Source organism: Diadema setosum, chromosome 13 (assembly GCF_964275005.1).
Source record: "Diadema setosum chromosome 13, eeDiaSeto1, whole genome shotgun sequence".
Lineage (NCBI taxonomy): Eukaryota > Metazoa > Echinodermata > Echinoidea > Diadematoida > Diadematidae > Diadema > Diadema setosum.
The window spans coordinates 21,936,714-21,954,165 of NC_092697.1; the positions used below are offsets into that span (position 1 = coordinate 21,936,714).

At 37.7% G+C, this 17,452-nt stretch overlaps 1 protein-coding gene across 1 annotated transcript; it reads left to right on the forward strand.

The window, feature by feature from the left end:
* Positions 1 to 8,239: 8,239 nt before the first annotated feature.
* Positions 8,240 to 17,167, forward strand: LOC140236483 (EGF-like and EMI domain-containing protein 1). Its single transcript, XM_072316406.1, has 5 exons — positions 8,240 to 8,444; positions 8,813 to 8,947; positions 11,320 to 11,484; positions 15,943 to 16,092; positions 17,004 to 17,167. Exons 1-5 carry the CDS (start codon positions 8,240 to 8,242, stop codon positions 17,165 to 17,167), a joined length of 819 nt encoding a protein of 272 aa, XP_072172507.1.
* Positions 17,168 to 17,452: the final 285 nt, after the last annotated feature.

The window sequence follows — 17,452 nt, forward strand, 5'->3', positions numbered from 1 at the left end:
ATACCGACCCCCAGCTTTGTGTGAAAAGTTAGTTTGCAGGCAAAAACCCTTGTTTGTCGAAGAAAAAGTATGCGTGCGCTAAGACTACTACACGCACCACTGCACTGGCGCATGTAGCAGTGCTAGTGGTGAGTGTAATGGTCTTGGCGTGCGCAGACCCCTGTGCGTTTGTTCCAACAAATAATGATGAAAAATGGCCACTAAAATTCTACTGACACCACAATTTGGAACCACATACTACCTGGGGATGTTCATGGAGGTCCCATCTACCACCCTGTCTGGTCAAACCTTTTCTGCGGGGTGGGTTGAACGAACTCCTTAATTAAGCCTCCTACAGGAATTAGCGCCTTGACTACAACCATTGGGAGGTCAGTTTGTAAGATGATCAAGTCATCATAATTATGCATCAGAGGTATATTGCAGTTGCAACCATACTGTCCAGTAATAACTCACAAAACTTTACAGTTCCTTCACATATTATCTGAATGTCCAAATCTTAATGAAGCTGCTACCCTTTAGTTCTCTGGTCATTACTCTGTTTATGAAAGTCAGCTTCATAGTGTGAATGAATTGAGAAAAAAAAAATGGCATGCAGCAGGGGCGAATCCGGGAATTCCTTAAAGGGGAGGAGCATTTACAAAATTAAAGGGGTCCCGCCCAACCCTCGAATTTTTCTTTTCATTTCTGCTGTTTTAGCTAAAGATAGAGAGGGGGCGCGCGCCCGGTGCGCCCCCTTCTGGATCCACCACTGTGCAGTAACTGAGTTTTCCACAAATGCCATCGCACAATAGACCGGTTTACTAATGATATGCATAATGACGTCAACCCCACGCGACCCTAGTGATTGTAACTAAGTCGGGCAAGCGAAATAAGCGCGGACGCGCGCGCCACACTGTTTTTGCATTCACGCGTGTATTGTCTACGATCATTACTCGCTGCGGATAATCGACAACTTTTGTTTGCTATAATCTTGCTTTGAGATGGCGTCAGCTTCAAGTTCTAGCCAAAGTTCGAGTAAGCCATGGAAGAATTGGACAGTTATGGAATTAACTGAGTATTTTAGGGATATAGGTATGAGCACAAGCGGCTACAACAAGGAGAAACTCATCAAACTAGTGCAACTGCCGTAGCCGATTTGGATTTGCCCGTCGATCTCGACCTCTCCCGGGCGGACACCGGCCGGTCACTGCAGGAGAAGCTCGCTAAGCCTCTGGTAGGCTGCTCGTTCTCCGACCCTAACAAGCTCGCTGGGTTTACATCCAACTTCGAGAGTATTCCAGATTTTGGACTCTTTGACGTGTTCAACTACCTGATCATCAATTGGACTGACTATGACTGGAAACGCTAAAGGGATACAAGTCATTTGAGGACTACCGTCTTTTCGCGGATAGGAGTGTTTCAAGCTTGAAGTTCAATGAGGTTTCGGACACGAGCCCTTTTCCTGTTATCCTTATTGAGGTTAGGCCGACCGGACATACCTCAACAAACCAACGTACCAGACCTGGGTCGTGATGAATAAGTCAACGGGGGAAATAAATGTTGCCTACTGCGAATGTCAGGGAGGTTAGGTCTATCATTGTTTTTGTTTTTAATTCTAGGTCTAGGCCTACGTCTAGATCTACTCTAGATCTAGTCTAGATCTATATAGGGCTAGGCCCCCTAACTGTTATCGTTAATAGAAAAATAGGTCAAAATCGTCATTTTATTTCATGAGGTCTAATCAGTCTGAGTCTAACTTTAAAAATAAAAAAATCCTTGGGAACACATCGATTATGACAGATTCGCTGTCTAGTTTAGATTTCACAATCAATCGTAATGCTTAAAATCATTGAAGTTTGAAGTGATGCGGTCATACTGTTGTATGTTCCGTAGCAGCAGTGTTTTCCACCCATTTTCAGAACTACTGAAGACAAAATCGAAGCCAAAATTCAATAAAATCGAAACTATAGTCCAAACTGCGTTTGATCACAGCAGAATTTTCCCTCATCTAAGGTTGGGAATTGATTTAGAGCCACACGAAATGCCAGGAGGTAAAATCGAAGTTGATGCATCGCACACATGTACACAACATACACGTAAGTCTACATGTGGGGACGTGTCGGGGACGGCTGCAGCAGCCGACGTTGCAGGCTCGCATCCTTTGTTTGCCCGAGGTTGCGGCCGTGTGCAAAATTAAAGATCTGTGCATACATTAGTAAACCGGCCTATTCCATGAAAATATCAGCAGCTTTCAGATTTTCATTGCTGTCATATCATTTTTTTTTTTCAATACCAGCATTTTCTGTAAACGTTCACATATTTGACTCTCCTCTTAATGCTCTTTTCAAAATTAATCATTGTCTGTAGGAGAACATTCTACATAGGTGTATTTATATGCAGTAACAATTTGAATATTTTATGGACTGACTTTTATCTGGCTACAATAAGAGACAAAATTATTTCTTTCAGAAATCTGTATGGCTTGAAATTCATTGGTGATGTAAAGACAAAAATATTGCTTGATAGATTTTATATGGAAATAAGTAGAGGAATTATGATGTACTATTTGAATGCTGTAACTTGAGGAAACATCTAATAAAAGATGCAATTTCTGGATACCTAATATTACTTTTCTGAATTTAAATGATTGTGATTTTTTCGATATCCAGGTGAACGGGTCAGCATCACAACACTTTCAGTTGGATTTTCAGACATTGAGAATACAGCTTCCCAGATGCATTGCTATCGAAGCTCTCCATCCTCATCAGCCTCCCGTGACTTTGGCAGGACAGCACCAATCCCCAGTGACACTTCACCTGAGCCTCCAGCACCCCGCGACTTTACTCGAGATGTCAGACGTGTAACTTTTCTATCCACTACTGACTGGGATGTGCAAGGATTCGGAGCATTTTACTGCCGTGGTTCACAAGAAGGATTTGACGACCAGACAATATCTTCATTCTTCAAAAGAAGTGATGGTATTACATAGTAGTTTATATGTATGCCTACAGATGAAAATTTAGATATGATTGAACATAATAGTTTACCCAAGATAATACTGGTGTTGTGACTTGTATATTTTCCCCTCACTTTTATGATAGACGTTTTGTTGATAGAAATACAATCAACAACTCTATAGTCTGGGTGCCAGAAGAAAAAACATGTTTTCCCAACTTTGTTTTGATGGTATTAACCTACTCTGAGGGTGCTGAATCTGAATCTGGATGATACTTTGTGTCCATGTTAATATGATTTGTGTACACTGATTCACGGCCCCATTGAAAAACAGCATATTTGCTGATTGGGCTTTTTATCCGTGGTAAAGTAAAATGAATGAAATGAAATGAAATGAAATGTGAGTATTGAGATTTCTTCGGAATGGCCACCAAAGTGTCTGCCAAATTCCCACATAAAAGGTTTTTAGAGACAGGTATACCTGTTATAGAGACCCCCCCCCCCACACACACACACACACAAGAGTTTTCAGAATTAAGTGCAGCATACTGGTATCAATATTCGTTTCACTGGACCAAAACTGTGAAGCTTAATACCTATGTATGTTTCTGGTGTCTCATTTACAATGTTTTAATATACTTAAGAGCAGATTTAAGAAATACCTGTTAGCATTGCACTGTGAAGAGTAAGATTGGCTGGAATTATTGATCCTGGGTAGATGAACATACAAAATCCATGGAAACTATTTTTTTTGGGGGGGTGGGGGTGGGGGGGGATGGGGGTGGGGGGGGGGGAGTGCAGAGGGTGTTCAAACGTGTACCCTATATCTTGTATCAATTTTATTTACACTGTCATATTGTATATTCACAGGGCTTCCCAACACAAGTTATCCAATTTCTAAGGACATAATCATTATATAGATAAGGACATGTTCTCATTAAAACACTGCATAGCTGTTGTGTTCCGGAATATATATGTGATTGATCAGATCTGAATGGAATCAATGCATTATTTTGAAGTACAGTGCGTAAATTAAAAAAAAATGTAATCTAACTTTGGAGGGCTATCGTTTCTTTATTGTTAGCTATGTATGGAGAGCGCAATGTTAGTAGTGAGAAAGAAGAATTCCTTTTCTGTCTATTGGTACCTAGTTTTGTTAACAAATGTCACGCATTACTGAGTACAGAAACTTGAAAGACAACATTCGTCATTAGCACCTTTTTTCCAAGTTTGAGTGACACATGAAGGAACGATGGATGTAACACTGAATAAATGAGATCTGTATATGAAAGTAGATAACAAATAAATAGGCCAGCCAGTACGATTGCAGGTTTGTGTTTAGAGTGTTTTCTAACATTTCATGGCCCATAACCTTTACCATGGCCACCTGTCTGGTAACCTGGTCACTCCCACAAAGGCCAATTCACACGGTTCATCTTTCTCTCGCATATTTAACACACAGCTCGTAGCGACAAACCATTTTCAATTCAAGTCAAGTCAATTCAATTCAGTTTTATTGCAAATCAATAGAAAGCATAACAGTAAGTCCGCAGACTAAGAGTGCCATGCGTACAGAGTAAAAGTACATGTAAGGCTCCGGAACATTCTTCGCAGTTGAAGAAAAAGATGTAAAAAACCTATTGAGATATTCTGTCATACCAATATCATATTCCTTATAATCCTATAAATTACATTTACAGAAGGTTAAAACTGAATAGACATGTGGTGATATAGTAGACATACATATAAATACAGATATTCAAAAATAGACAATATACATGCACTAGAGCAGAATAGATATCCACATGCAGCATAATTAATAAAAAAACAACAACAACACTTAATCAGGGGATTTATAGTACCATACATTTACAAAATAATTGTAAACCCCCCCCAAAAAAAAAAAAAAAGTACAGCTCTTCATATCCTTAAAAAAAAAAAAAAAAATCGTTCTAGTTTGCTAATATCACATCTCATTACAGCATTATATATATCAATACTCTGATATTACTATTGTGCTGCACACCGAAAATACACTGCATGGTGATATACACTTGGACATATTATGTAAATAAACTGTACACAAACATGCACAACAGTGAGAATCAGGAAATACATCTAAGCTTCCATGTGTGTATAATATGAAATATGAAAATTATAACACATGCGGAAAAGAAAAACAAATCAAATTAAACATACTCCTTTTACTATGTCTTGCATATGAAGAGAGAAAATCGAGAATGGGTTAGCCTATGTGGTAGTGAACACCAAGTTATCGACAACGTAGCTATGGTTAAGGTTATGAACCAGAAAAGGTTTCAAGAAACCCTGTTTGTAAACTGTCTGTAATCAGAGACCTGCATTTTTACAGGCTGGCCTGTTTATTTTACCACTTTCATTGACAGATCTTTTCCATCCAGGGAGACATTCATTGTTCCTTCATGTGATACTCACACTTGGAAAAAGTGAAACTTGTCATTGTTGTCTTTGAAGTTCCTACACTCAGTCACGTATGCCATTTGTAAACCGGAATCAATAGAAAGAGACAGAGTTCCCCTTTTCTCACGGTAAACATTGCGCTGTCAATTGCTGACAATTATTAAATAGTCGCCCTCCAAAGTTGGATTACCTTTTTTTTTTATACGCTCTGTATAACTAATTTTCTCATGAATAATGAAAGAATGTTTGTCTTATCTAAGAAAGGGTGGTATCCGAAATGACCTCAACAATGCCTATCTCTACTAAGATATCCTAATAATGCATGGTGTGTCTTAAAGGATTTTTTTTTTTCATGCACGTGCTAAAAACGTCGATGTTAACATTATCCTTAAGATAGCAAAGTCTACAAACCTATATGTAGGAACTATATCACTAATGACTCTATGCCTAAAAGACATACAAAATGTTTTTAAAACTGTACCCAAGATGGCTCCCAAGATGTGAAGTTGAATATTTATTTCCTCTAGTGTCAATGGTGCGTGATTTTTGTTTAAATGTTGAAACCTGTATATTCTTAAAACGTCATTAAGTGGCTGTCATCCAGTTGCAGCGATTTCATGTAAGAAACCTCGGAAAGGGGCTGGGGAGGAAACACAAAAGGTGAAATGATTTTATCACTCTGAGGGAGAATAGCACCCAGGGATGGGTATGTACATGCATGGTCATACTCAGGAATGTTTCCGGGGGAGAAGGACATGCAGGGAGAAAAAGCACCGTGACCAAGCAACGAGAGGGTGTAGGAGGGGATATCCACCTACTGTGCAAGGAAGCTTTTGCATATCTAATGTGAAGTTCAACATTTTGGCAAACACTTTTGGTGGAAAATTTGGACATTTTTAAGTAAGGAAAAACAAACAAACAAACAAGGAAAACATGACACTAAGGGACGATATGAATGGCTAAAACATGGTATCTGTCACCTTGTGATCAGTGTGTGTGTGTGCGCGCGGGTGTGTGTATGTGTGTGTGAGCCCGTGTGTGTGTGTGTGTGTGTGTGTGTGTGTGAGTGCGTGTGTGTGTGTGTGTTCATCTTGAGTGTCCCCATCCTCTCCCCGGGGCCAAAATTGAGAGTGTTGGTTTTTGTTTTGTTTTGTTTGGTTGGTTGGTTGGTGGTGTTGTTTTTTTTTTGAGCGGAGAACTACTCCTCTCGATTTTTGTTCATCGCAATCCCTTTCTACTGGTACATGTCTTTTGGCTTATCTTGGTTATACAATGTACTGATAAGAGGCCAGTTATCGTATTCAACGCTGTCAGGGTTGAAGAGCAGCATTATTTATATTTACCACCCTCAAAAACCTTAACGGTTTTATGCTTTTCTACCATTTATTGGCAAATATTTTGGAATTTCAGTTTTTGTTGGCCATTTTGACCGCCTCGAATGCCTCGAAATACTCAAGGGGGCAAGAGTTGCATCATTGGAATTCAGCTCAAAATTAGTTCAAGCCATATTTTTATTTTTTTATTTCTCCATCATTTATCAGAATATGTAAAGGCCCTATAGAAATTTGACTGGATTTACATCATCCCAGTTCTGTTTTACCACCCTCCAAATAGGATAAACCATCAAACAAAAGCGATGAGCAGACAACAAAGCAAGGTTGTATAGGCCTGAAATTTGACTGTTGCACCCACACTATACTATAACAATAACAGTCAGTTTGATTTATTAAAGCTTATGATCATTTTGGTGCCATCCATCTTGCGTCCCTCCCAAAATCTGATATATAAGGTATTTCTGGATTTTATTGATCAGTACAAAAACATTGTCCTTTTCCATAAAACATATGATTTATACCTTTTTGAAATCACAAAAAAAAAGCACATTTGATAGCATTCAATGATCGTAAAATTACCAGGCGTCTAATCCTCTTTTTTGGGACTATACTCTCTAACACACATGAACACAAATAACTCTAGAATCGTATAGACAGAAAACGAGGGAAGAAAAAAAAGAAAGAAAAAATAGCCTTTATGGAAACACTAAACATTACCAAAGACAAGACAAAACAAACCAAAGGCGCAAGAACACACACTACAATCTTTCAAAAAAAAATCTAAGAAAAAAGATGTATAAAAAAAATATTGAAAAATAAATGCTGTCAACAGATGTTGGGCAAATAAGGTAGTCAATATCACATTAATTTCCACACCTCTGATATTTGAAACCCAGTTTTACAAGCTAGCATAATTGTATGGGGCTCATCATTATGTCCTGTCAGTTTGAGACATCTTTATACCATGAAATAGCCAGTAACATTTGTGTTCAGTATGTCCTTTATTTGCTGCAATCAAAAGACATGACATGCATTGCGGTTTATATTTTATATTCCTTTCTGTTGCATAAGTGCCAATGGGTTTGCTATTTCTTTGAGAAAAAAATGGTAATGTTAGAATAAAGTGAACTTTAATGAACTGAACTACTATAGCGAACGTTTATTTTCAAACCTAAATTCGGATATGAGAAACAATCTTATACGATTTTTCTTTGAACTACATGTTTGACACGAGTACAGTTATAAGCCAGATCTTATGTACTTGACAATGATGGTTTTTAAAATGCCAACATTGCCTTCAAATGCGATAAATGATCGCCAATATGGATTTGGGGTGTACACAGTTGATCTTGATCGTAACTGCCTGTCAAACAATATGAAAGAGAGAACATACCAATCTGTAGCTGAAGAGTAATATTCAAGTCTAGTCATGGTGTATTGATTATAAACTATATTATTTCTGTGCATTAGCCTGCTTTGAGCCTGTGGATGGGAGATTCACCCGTACAGTAAATGTAGGTGACACAGGAGTGATGATTGAAATGAGAGACACAGGTAGATGTACCATTAGAGAGCCTGTCTGGAGAAAAGATGGAGGAGATCCTGTGTCAGGACAGACGACCACCACGTTTACATTCTCTAATCCAATTGTGGCCGAGGATGAAGGCATCTATGAGATTCACTACAGTAATGTGCGAGGTCAAGGAAGGGGAGCCTTATACAGACTTATTGTTCGTGGTAAGTCATATCCATGACAAGTTTGTATTAAGTGAATGCAGTGTTTCAGTAGGGAAAAAAAAAGAGGAAGGGATTTTCAATGTTTCTTCTACCAGCCTTCTTCTGTGTCATAGTTTATCCTGGGGTCATTGTTTGATTAAGATCATAGACATTACTGGTAAAAGTGTAACTTTACCAGCAGTTTATTACACAGATGCCTTTCTCCAGTATCATGAAAATATGCAGAGAAAGAGAGCCCCCATTTTTAAACATTACAGGTTATTATAATTACGTGTTAATTATCAAATAGAATCTGCCCAATATAGTTACATAGGACAAATTCAAATTCAGCTGCAACTTCCATGATTCTTTTTTTGTCTTATGCATAGATTGTCCAGCTGGTAAATGGGGGCCCACTGACTGCATTTGGATCTGTGACAAATGTTACAATGGTGGAGTTTGTGATGATGAGACTGGCAGGTGTATTTGTCCAAACAATTTCAGAGGACCAAATTGTTTAGACAGTAAGTACATTATGCACATCTAATCAGAGTAAATAAATATTATACATGCACATGTATTACATTTATCATTAACAGTCATACTCTACGGAAGATAAATTATGTCTTTAGTGAAGTTTTGAGTGTAAAAATGGCCATGCATGTCATGTACGTCTTAATAAACTACGCAAGGTGAAGCAAATTTTATTGTCAAGTTGTCTTTGTAATGATAGAAAGAATCAAATAAAGAAATAGATTTTTGTTAATTGTCCTGACATGGTCACAAAAGAAATAGATCACCTTAAAATCTTCGCAAAATTGTAATCAATGTAGAAACTATACATGTAGAAATAAAGCACTAGGAGAGCGCAAACCTCCACCAAGCAGCTTTATTTCCATCCATGCAAACTAATGACATTAGCCCAATTTCCTAATAATCAACTATTGAAGCCTTTTGTTTACGTCATCAGCTTCCAGCTACACGGTGCCTCACCTATGAGCAGAGCACACCGAACTGCAAACATTTGCGCAATTTGAACTCCAAAATTCATAATTAGGGACATTAGGAACAGGTTAGGATAGGATTAGGGCACATTAATCCCAGATTGTGCCTGTATAATCTCATAACTATACTTTTTTTTTTAAAACGCCCAATAAAAAATAAACAGACGTTCTTGAAAGGTTTTCTGGACGTTCTAGACGGATAAACGTTCTGGAACGGGTCATAAGACTTTTTTAGACGTTCCTAAAACGCTTTTTGAACGTTCTAGACGGTTTTCGAAGGTTTTCTGGACGTCCGCAGAACGTAACGTCCACAAAACTTTTTGAATATTCTCATAAGGTTTTACTGACGTCTATAATGTCTAAAAGGTTTTCTGCAGGTCCTTAAAATTCCGAAAGGTTTTTTCATTGTTTTTTTTTAAACGTGTAAAAGATCGTTTTTATAACGTCCATTTAAAACGTTTTAAATACGTCGAAAACCTTCCACAAAAAGACATTCTGAAACAGTTTTGACAAAACGGCCAAATAACGAACTTGGAACGTTTCAAGAACGTTCAGAAAACGTCCAAATGTTAGCTGGGTATCTGCCAAAAGATAACAAATCTTTCAAAAATAGATACAAATTCCCGGATCACTACAAAAATTTAATCATCTGTTCCTTGTGTCATTATCAACTTTTCCTGCAAGTCTCATTAAAATCCATTCACACTTTTTGAATTATTTTGCATACAACAAACAAACAAGCAAACAAACAGGCCAACGCCGATGCCAAAACATAACCTCCTTCCTTGATGGAAGCAAAGATCCTACACTACATCTTCGATGGAAGTAATATCAACTCTCAACAGGGGAAAGGACCACGTTCATTAAATTGACAATGACTGTAGAATACGTGAGAAAGTGAGGTCGTATATGCCATCATTTCTTTTCTACTTCGAAAATATGATTTTGACCGACATTATTGTTTCACAAAAACTTGTTAAAACTTAAAAATTTGATAATATTTGCACTGCTTGTTGTAGATGCCCTTTGTTTGAACTACTAGTAAGCGTATATCCCATAATTTTTGTTGGTCTATACCACCTTCTTTGAAAGTCCATGTGAATGCAGACTCACGCTTCCCCTCAAGACCTATCAATATGAATTCAAATTTGTGGAGTAATGGATCTACATGAATTGTCTGTTATGTGTTATGATTTTCCTCAAATAGAAGTGCTAAATGTCTTCTAACCCTGTTAGTCTTCTAGGAAAATTGGTAATTAATATCATATGTCCGTATTAATTTTCAGAAAAGGCTGAGACACTATGAACGAATCATACTCTGTGGAACATGGAGCATGAGTAGGCCTATGTTATTTTCACGAAACACTGAAGCAGTTTTTGTAAACTGTCTTGTCATGTGACTAACCCGAATGAATGATTGATGTATATAAATATTGTCTTAACCCTCCAATATTTTGGTTCACTGTTAATGGATATTCATAAAACATTCTGCACACCCCCCTGGATAGCACCAACCATTTCAAAACAAACTAAGAAAAGCTATCAAAAGCAAACATATCGGAGACCTGTCTGTCAAAATGTATGAGTTAATCATATAAAGATGTATAGTGTCATGTTACTGCATGGCTCTGTTATACAATGTTCTTACGTGTAACTGATCGTGATCGAAGTGTACATGCATACACACGCATTATATGACATTACCACAGTTAATGGATGCATAATAGGGCACACAGAATGGACACCAATGCTTACAGAGTGGTTCAGTTACAGCATTCAGTCAGTGTTTATTATTAAATCATGAATGTTTTGGCAAAATGTTTGAAATACAAAATTTTTTAGTTACCTCACAACTTTATTTAGGCCTATATGTACTTGATTTCTTCTTTTAGTCTGCAGAACCTTTGGTGGGAATCGATTTGGACCAAACTGTGAGTTCAGATGTACATATCGAGCGAGTGATCCACCTGACACATGTAGATTTTATCAGTTCTGCCTGCCTGATCCATTTGGATGTTCTTGTGACACAGGAAGACAAGGAATCAACTGCAATGCAGGTATAGGCACCATTCTCCTGTGAGTCTACTATCATGCATGCACTGCAAGTGCGATGCTATTGTGTAGTTACTGTCTAGAAGTCAATGTCTATTATGTGTTGGTGCAAGATTCTATCATCCAGATCACTTCAATTGTCTGAGTATTACCTAACTGTAGAAGAGTCTGCCAGTCATTTCAACAAGACCATTTTTTTTTTTTTGGGGGGGGGGGGGAGAGTAGTTGTGTTGTGTTGTGTTTTCTTTTCTTTGTTTGTTTGTCTGTTTTGTTTTTTTTTTGTTTTTTTTTTTTGGGGGGGGGGTAGCCTAGCTTTCGTCAAAGATCGATAAATGTTTGGATGCAGGCTTGAATGAGCCTCAGTCACTTAGTAGTGCATTTCTTGCACCCCCACTGAGGAGGGACTGATTTTGCTAGCCACAACAAGCATTTCCCATAGACACCTGCCTGAGTATTATTATAACTCATCTTTTCAAGGGGTTAATTTCATAAAAGCAAATCATTCAAGTCTATATATGAAAGGTTGGTCAGGTTACATGGTCCAACAATTCACTGACATACTGTATGCAGTTAATCTAAGAAAGCTAGTGTAGAATTGATGCTGGTGTTCAAGAATTAATGTAAATCGTCCTTCAGAAGAGACTGGCTGAAAAGGACTGATTCAGGCTCAGCACATCACACTTACGCATATTTAGGTCAATCCACTATTTGACCCCAATTCTTAAATTTACTGAATGGGATGAAAAACATGGTGTAAAATTCCAGAGCAACAACAATGAAGGGACAATCATATGAAACTGAAAATTGAGCATGCTCTATCATCACTTTCATGAACATTCCTATTCATGAATAATACCTACTTTCAAAGCAGAAGCATCATCTCTTCAAAAGTTGTTAGAGTTGAAAGTGAAGGGTTTGTAAAGGGATTCTGAGAAATGAGAAGGGACCTCGAAGACATACGTAATCACAACATTTTACCCCCCCCCCCAAAAAAAAAAAGTGTTCCAGAAAAAACACAATTTGCCATTCGTGATATGACCCTAAACTTTAGAATAATGTAGAAGTAGAATCCTCTTTCAGAAAATCAAAAATGTCAAGATTGCTAGGTTGACCTATATCATTTATTTTGAATCCTTACATAAAATCAGGGTGCGTGACTTCTTGTTGGTTTTGTGATGCATGGTCACATGTAATCATGCTTAATTGTATATGGGCATAGAATGTATTTTGTTAGATTAAACATTTCCTATTTCACAGTAGTCAGAGAAACTTTATCTGATTACATCAGCACTGATTAACTATAGTATTTTCTACCACATATTATTATTTTTTGGTTATATAATAAAGAAAAATAAGCTGTGTAACATGATAAATTGTGGTTGGTGGTTTTTTTTTTTCCAGAATAGGGTATGCATTGGACCTTACTTTATTTTTAGGTGTAGACTTTTAGAAGATAACCAACAGAGAAACAAGGAAAAATGCCAAACAAGGACTACTTGAAATATTTGATATTATTGCGTACTGAAAAAGACTCGCGCTGATGTGACACACACACACGTACACACACGCACACACACACACATATAAATATAGATATAAATATAAATGTAAATATATATATATATATATATGATACAGCTGCTTATAACGAGGTGATCATGTCAGTCCCATTTTCCTTTGTGTTTAAACCTATGGCAGAACGGATTGGTTACAACGAGTTTGGTTATAACGAGATTCAAGATCCGGTTGAAATGAGGACTTTTTTTGTGCATTTTGACAAAGAAAGGCATGAGCAATCTGACGGATACGATGAGGATCCATTTCTTTGCTTTTCAAACACACAACAAACGAGACACTGAAAACCGAATTCACGCTATCCATGTACGTGTATTCTCTTTCCAGCTCCGCTGAGTCTGTACTGAACACAAAATTTATAAATGTAAAGTAATGCGAACCCCATGCCATCTCTCGGTACTTGAACTGTATGAAGCGGGAAGAGGAAACTAACATGCGAGGCTCAGTCCCACCATATCCCCCTTATCCCCCAGTATCAGTGACGAATGATAGAGTACCATTGTTGCGACATAAATTGTCGCCCCGTCAAAGATTGTCGCCCCCTGAAACAGGCGACAATTTTTTGACGGAGTTGGTGGCATAAATTGTCGCCCCGTCATAAATTGTCGTCTGTCGACAATTTATGATGCGGGCTGGCGGCAAGGATTGTCGCCCGCCCTCGAAGCACATTTTGCCTGGTAATATCATTCTTGACAAAGTCATTGAAATACCAAAACATAACTTACATGGCTACATCCATGCAAACATGCCATAGGTTTCAAGGAAGTGTGTATGTGCGCGCGCACATGATAATTGAGTGTCCGTTTGTGCGTGCGTGTGTGTGTGTGATGGAGCGCTGTGCGTGGTGTGGGAATTGTGTCGCTTGAATGTTTCGTTCCTTTTATCTCCTGCTTGCTTTTTACGTGGACACACGAACGCTCGCACACAACACACATACATACGTAGCCCACGAACACCAAACCTCTCAGATATTCACTCATGCAGGTACAAAACTGCGCCCACAAACACCCATCAACACACACCTATACACATACACCACGTACCCACATACACACGTACGCATACAGGCACACGTATACACACAGACAAACAAACCACTACCACTATACAACCACCACACATGCACAATTTCCACATATTATTGTATTATTATATTCCAAACACACACACACACACACACATACACACACACAGCTATACGCAAACGCATACACAAGTCACTTTAATTGTACGCGCCTACAAATCATACACAGCACATACCATGCAGCCCCCAACACACACAGCTATACGCAAACGCATGTACACAAGTCGCATATTATACGCACCTACAAATCATACACAGCACATACCATGCAGCCCCCAACACACACACACACACACACACACATACGCATAACTTACGAGTACCAGTCATACCCACCCCACCAAAGCATAACACCGGAGCAACCACCCCGACCACATAATTCACAGTGCATGGCCGGCGACAATTAGTGTAGCTAAGTTTCATTTTGCCATCACAAATTGTCGCCATCGAGGTCAAAAATGGGAACTACACAACCATCACAAATTGTCGCCAGACGACAATTTGTGACGGGGCGATAATTTGTGCAGCCAACTCGTCACAAATTGTCTCCCCGAGCCGGGGGCGACAATCTTTGAAGGGGCGACAATGTCGCAACAACCATTCTTTCCATGTTTATAAACTACGTCGTGATTAGACAAACGATAAGATGCGTGAAAAAAAAAAAAAAAAACTTCCCGCGGAGTGACAACAGCAAAAAAAAAAAAAAGACAAAAAAAAAAAAAAAAAACAAGTTGAATAATGCAAGTTGTTCTCTATTTTTGTTAATGTTTACAAAAAGTACTAGCAGTTACAAGTAACAAACGCACTTAGCAGTGTTTAATGGATCTGATTTTGTTCATTATCTTTTTACGCTGTAAAAATATTTTCATTCTTTCAGAATGGACCTTTATGTGAGGAAGAGATAAGAGTAAAAAGGATCACGAATTCAACCCTGTCGTATACCTTTCAAGAACGCTTGCAGATAATGCAAAGAGATATTCGGAAGAAAAATAAAGAATGTACTTTTAACCCCTTCTGACGGATAAATCATAAAAAGTTACAGCCAAATAACTCATGAAATCTGTATTCATCGTAATCCCACGACTGGGCACCATGCAACAGCATAAAATACGCAGCAAAATAGATAAGCATGTTACTCTACATGCACCGATATTCAGAATAAGTAACAAACACATTTGATACAATCTGACATCGTTCATCATCATTTTTCACTATACTTCACAACGCAAATTTTCATTCTTTCCGAATGGCTGAACATACAGGAGGAAGAAATTACAAAAGAAAGAAAGGTTTACGATTTAGACTCTGCCATGAACTTTTCAAAAACGCATGTACAACATACACAAAAAGATTTTTGGAAGAAAAATTAATGCATTTCAACTTTTTTTTTGTCCTTTCTTTTTTGTATTCATTGGAAATGATTCTTTGTATCCTTTCTCAATAATAATGATCCATATACTTCTCTAATAACAACACACAGATTGCTTACATGTTATCGATTGGTATAACTATTATGGATATAACTCAATGTTTATGTTTTTCTTTGTTTTTGTGCAAATGGTTTACGAGGAACCGGTTATAATGAGGTAATGTCGGCGGTCCTACGGGCCTCGTTATAACGGGGGTTTCACCGTATGTCATAATGGAATGACTATGTTGAAAAGAACACCTTCAGCTCATTACAAAGCTTCAGATAATTGTGATTTTTTTTTTAATATTGAATATTGAATATTGAATATTATATTTAATATTTAATATTGAATATTCCATGTCTCTTGATTTCGACCTCTTTGCTATCACAAAGTTTGTACCAATGGACGTTATGGAGCTGGATGCAGTCAAACATGTCACTGTCAGTCTGGTGTATGCAACAGATATTCTGGAGTCTGTACAGCTACTTCTGGAACACCTGCTACAGCCTGTGAGACAAACTGGTCTGGGGAAAATTGTCAGAGTGAGTATTGAAACCTACTTTGTCTTTCGTATCAAATCTCATTGAAATTTACAGTATTGCTGTAAAGAAAATCTTTTCAAGACAGACAAAAGATCAAAATCTACTTGCTACAATGCATCCTTGTTGGAAGGAACATCGACACAAGTACCATCTCATGAAAAGTGAAGTATAAAATAAATAGCCCCATTGAATGTTATTAGCAAATTTAATCCTACATTGTATGTACATGGGCTGTGATGCATTTTTCTCACTGCCTCTTCAATAGCATTTTCTGAATGTCATTTTCTTGAATTTCAGTCAGATATTAATCTGTGGATGAAACAAGTCACTACTAGAAGACTTAGTGTCCATGAAATGCATTGTACTATTCTCAAAACTATTTGCATGTATAAGGTTATTAAGGAAGACTAGTAAAAAGGGAAGTTGTATGTAATGATGCTTTTAAAGGACATCTAAGTGAGATTTTTCTTTTTATTGACAGTTGTCATTTCCAAAGCTGTCATCTTTTTATATGACATGTAACTTTCTAGGTTAAATGGAAATTTGGCACAGAAAAAAAAAACCCCAATTTGAAGTAGTGCTTGCATACTTTTTTTGATTAAAAATGTAGAAGAGCATCATTTATATAACTCAATACTTAAGAAAGAGAAGGATCGTTGTAGTGCATGATTAATTTTGTAATCAAAAGGTAGAAGAGCATCTTTTATATAACTCAATACTTAAGAAAGAGAAGGATCATTGGTTTTAAAGATTTTATTTTTGAAAGTGCTTTTAGAAGGAAAGTACACAATTGTATCAATTTTTGCTGTGGGTGACATTTCCCCAATTTCTCTATTATCGAGCAAGAAGAAAAGGATGCTAACAATAAAGTTAATAATTCTTATGCCTGATTTGTTCATTCTTTTTACCAGTCCCAGATGTCTGTGATGTTGGTTACTATGGACCTGACTGCACAGATAAATGCCACTGTTTGGATGATGCACCATGTGACAAGATAACAGGAGAGTGTCCAAATCGGGAGTGTGCTCCTTACTTCAACATCTATGATGGAGTGAACTGCCAAGGTGAAACATAATATGCTTTCATGATTTTCTGAATTTCTGCTAGTTTCCTCTGAATTCATTCCTGAGACCCAGTCATCAACATTTCATACCTTTACGGGGACATTGTGTTTTTCTGTATCTGGTATACTAACAAAATCTGGTAAAGAAATTAATCATGTATTTTCAGTCTTGTTATAACCAGGAAGTGGGGTGGTATGGTCCCCCAAGATCTCGGCCGTGGATCTCCCGATTGCCTCAAAATTTTGCATGAGGGTAGAGGATAAAATAATCTACACACCCGTATGGCTGCATTTACA

What these genes read in the sequence shown, in the direction of transcription:
- LOC140236483 (XM_072316406.1), top strand. Translation starts at nt 8,240, where the DNA reads ATGATTGAAATGAGAGACACAGGTAGATGTACCATTAGAGAGCCTGTC. An exon ending in ATACAGACTTATTGTTCGTG is followed by an intron (nt 8,445 to 8,812) that starts GTAAGTCATATC and finishes TCTTATGCATAG; the next exon opens with ATTGTCCAGCTGGTAAATGG. An exon ending in AGGAATCAACTGCAATGCAG is followed by an intron (nt 11,485 to 15,942) that starts GTATAGGCACCA and finishes GCTATCACAAAG; the next exon opens with TTTGTACCAATGGACGTTAT.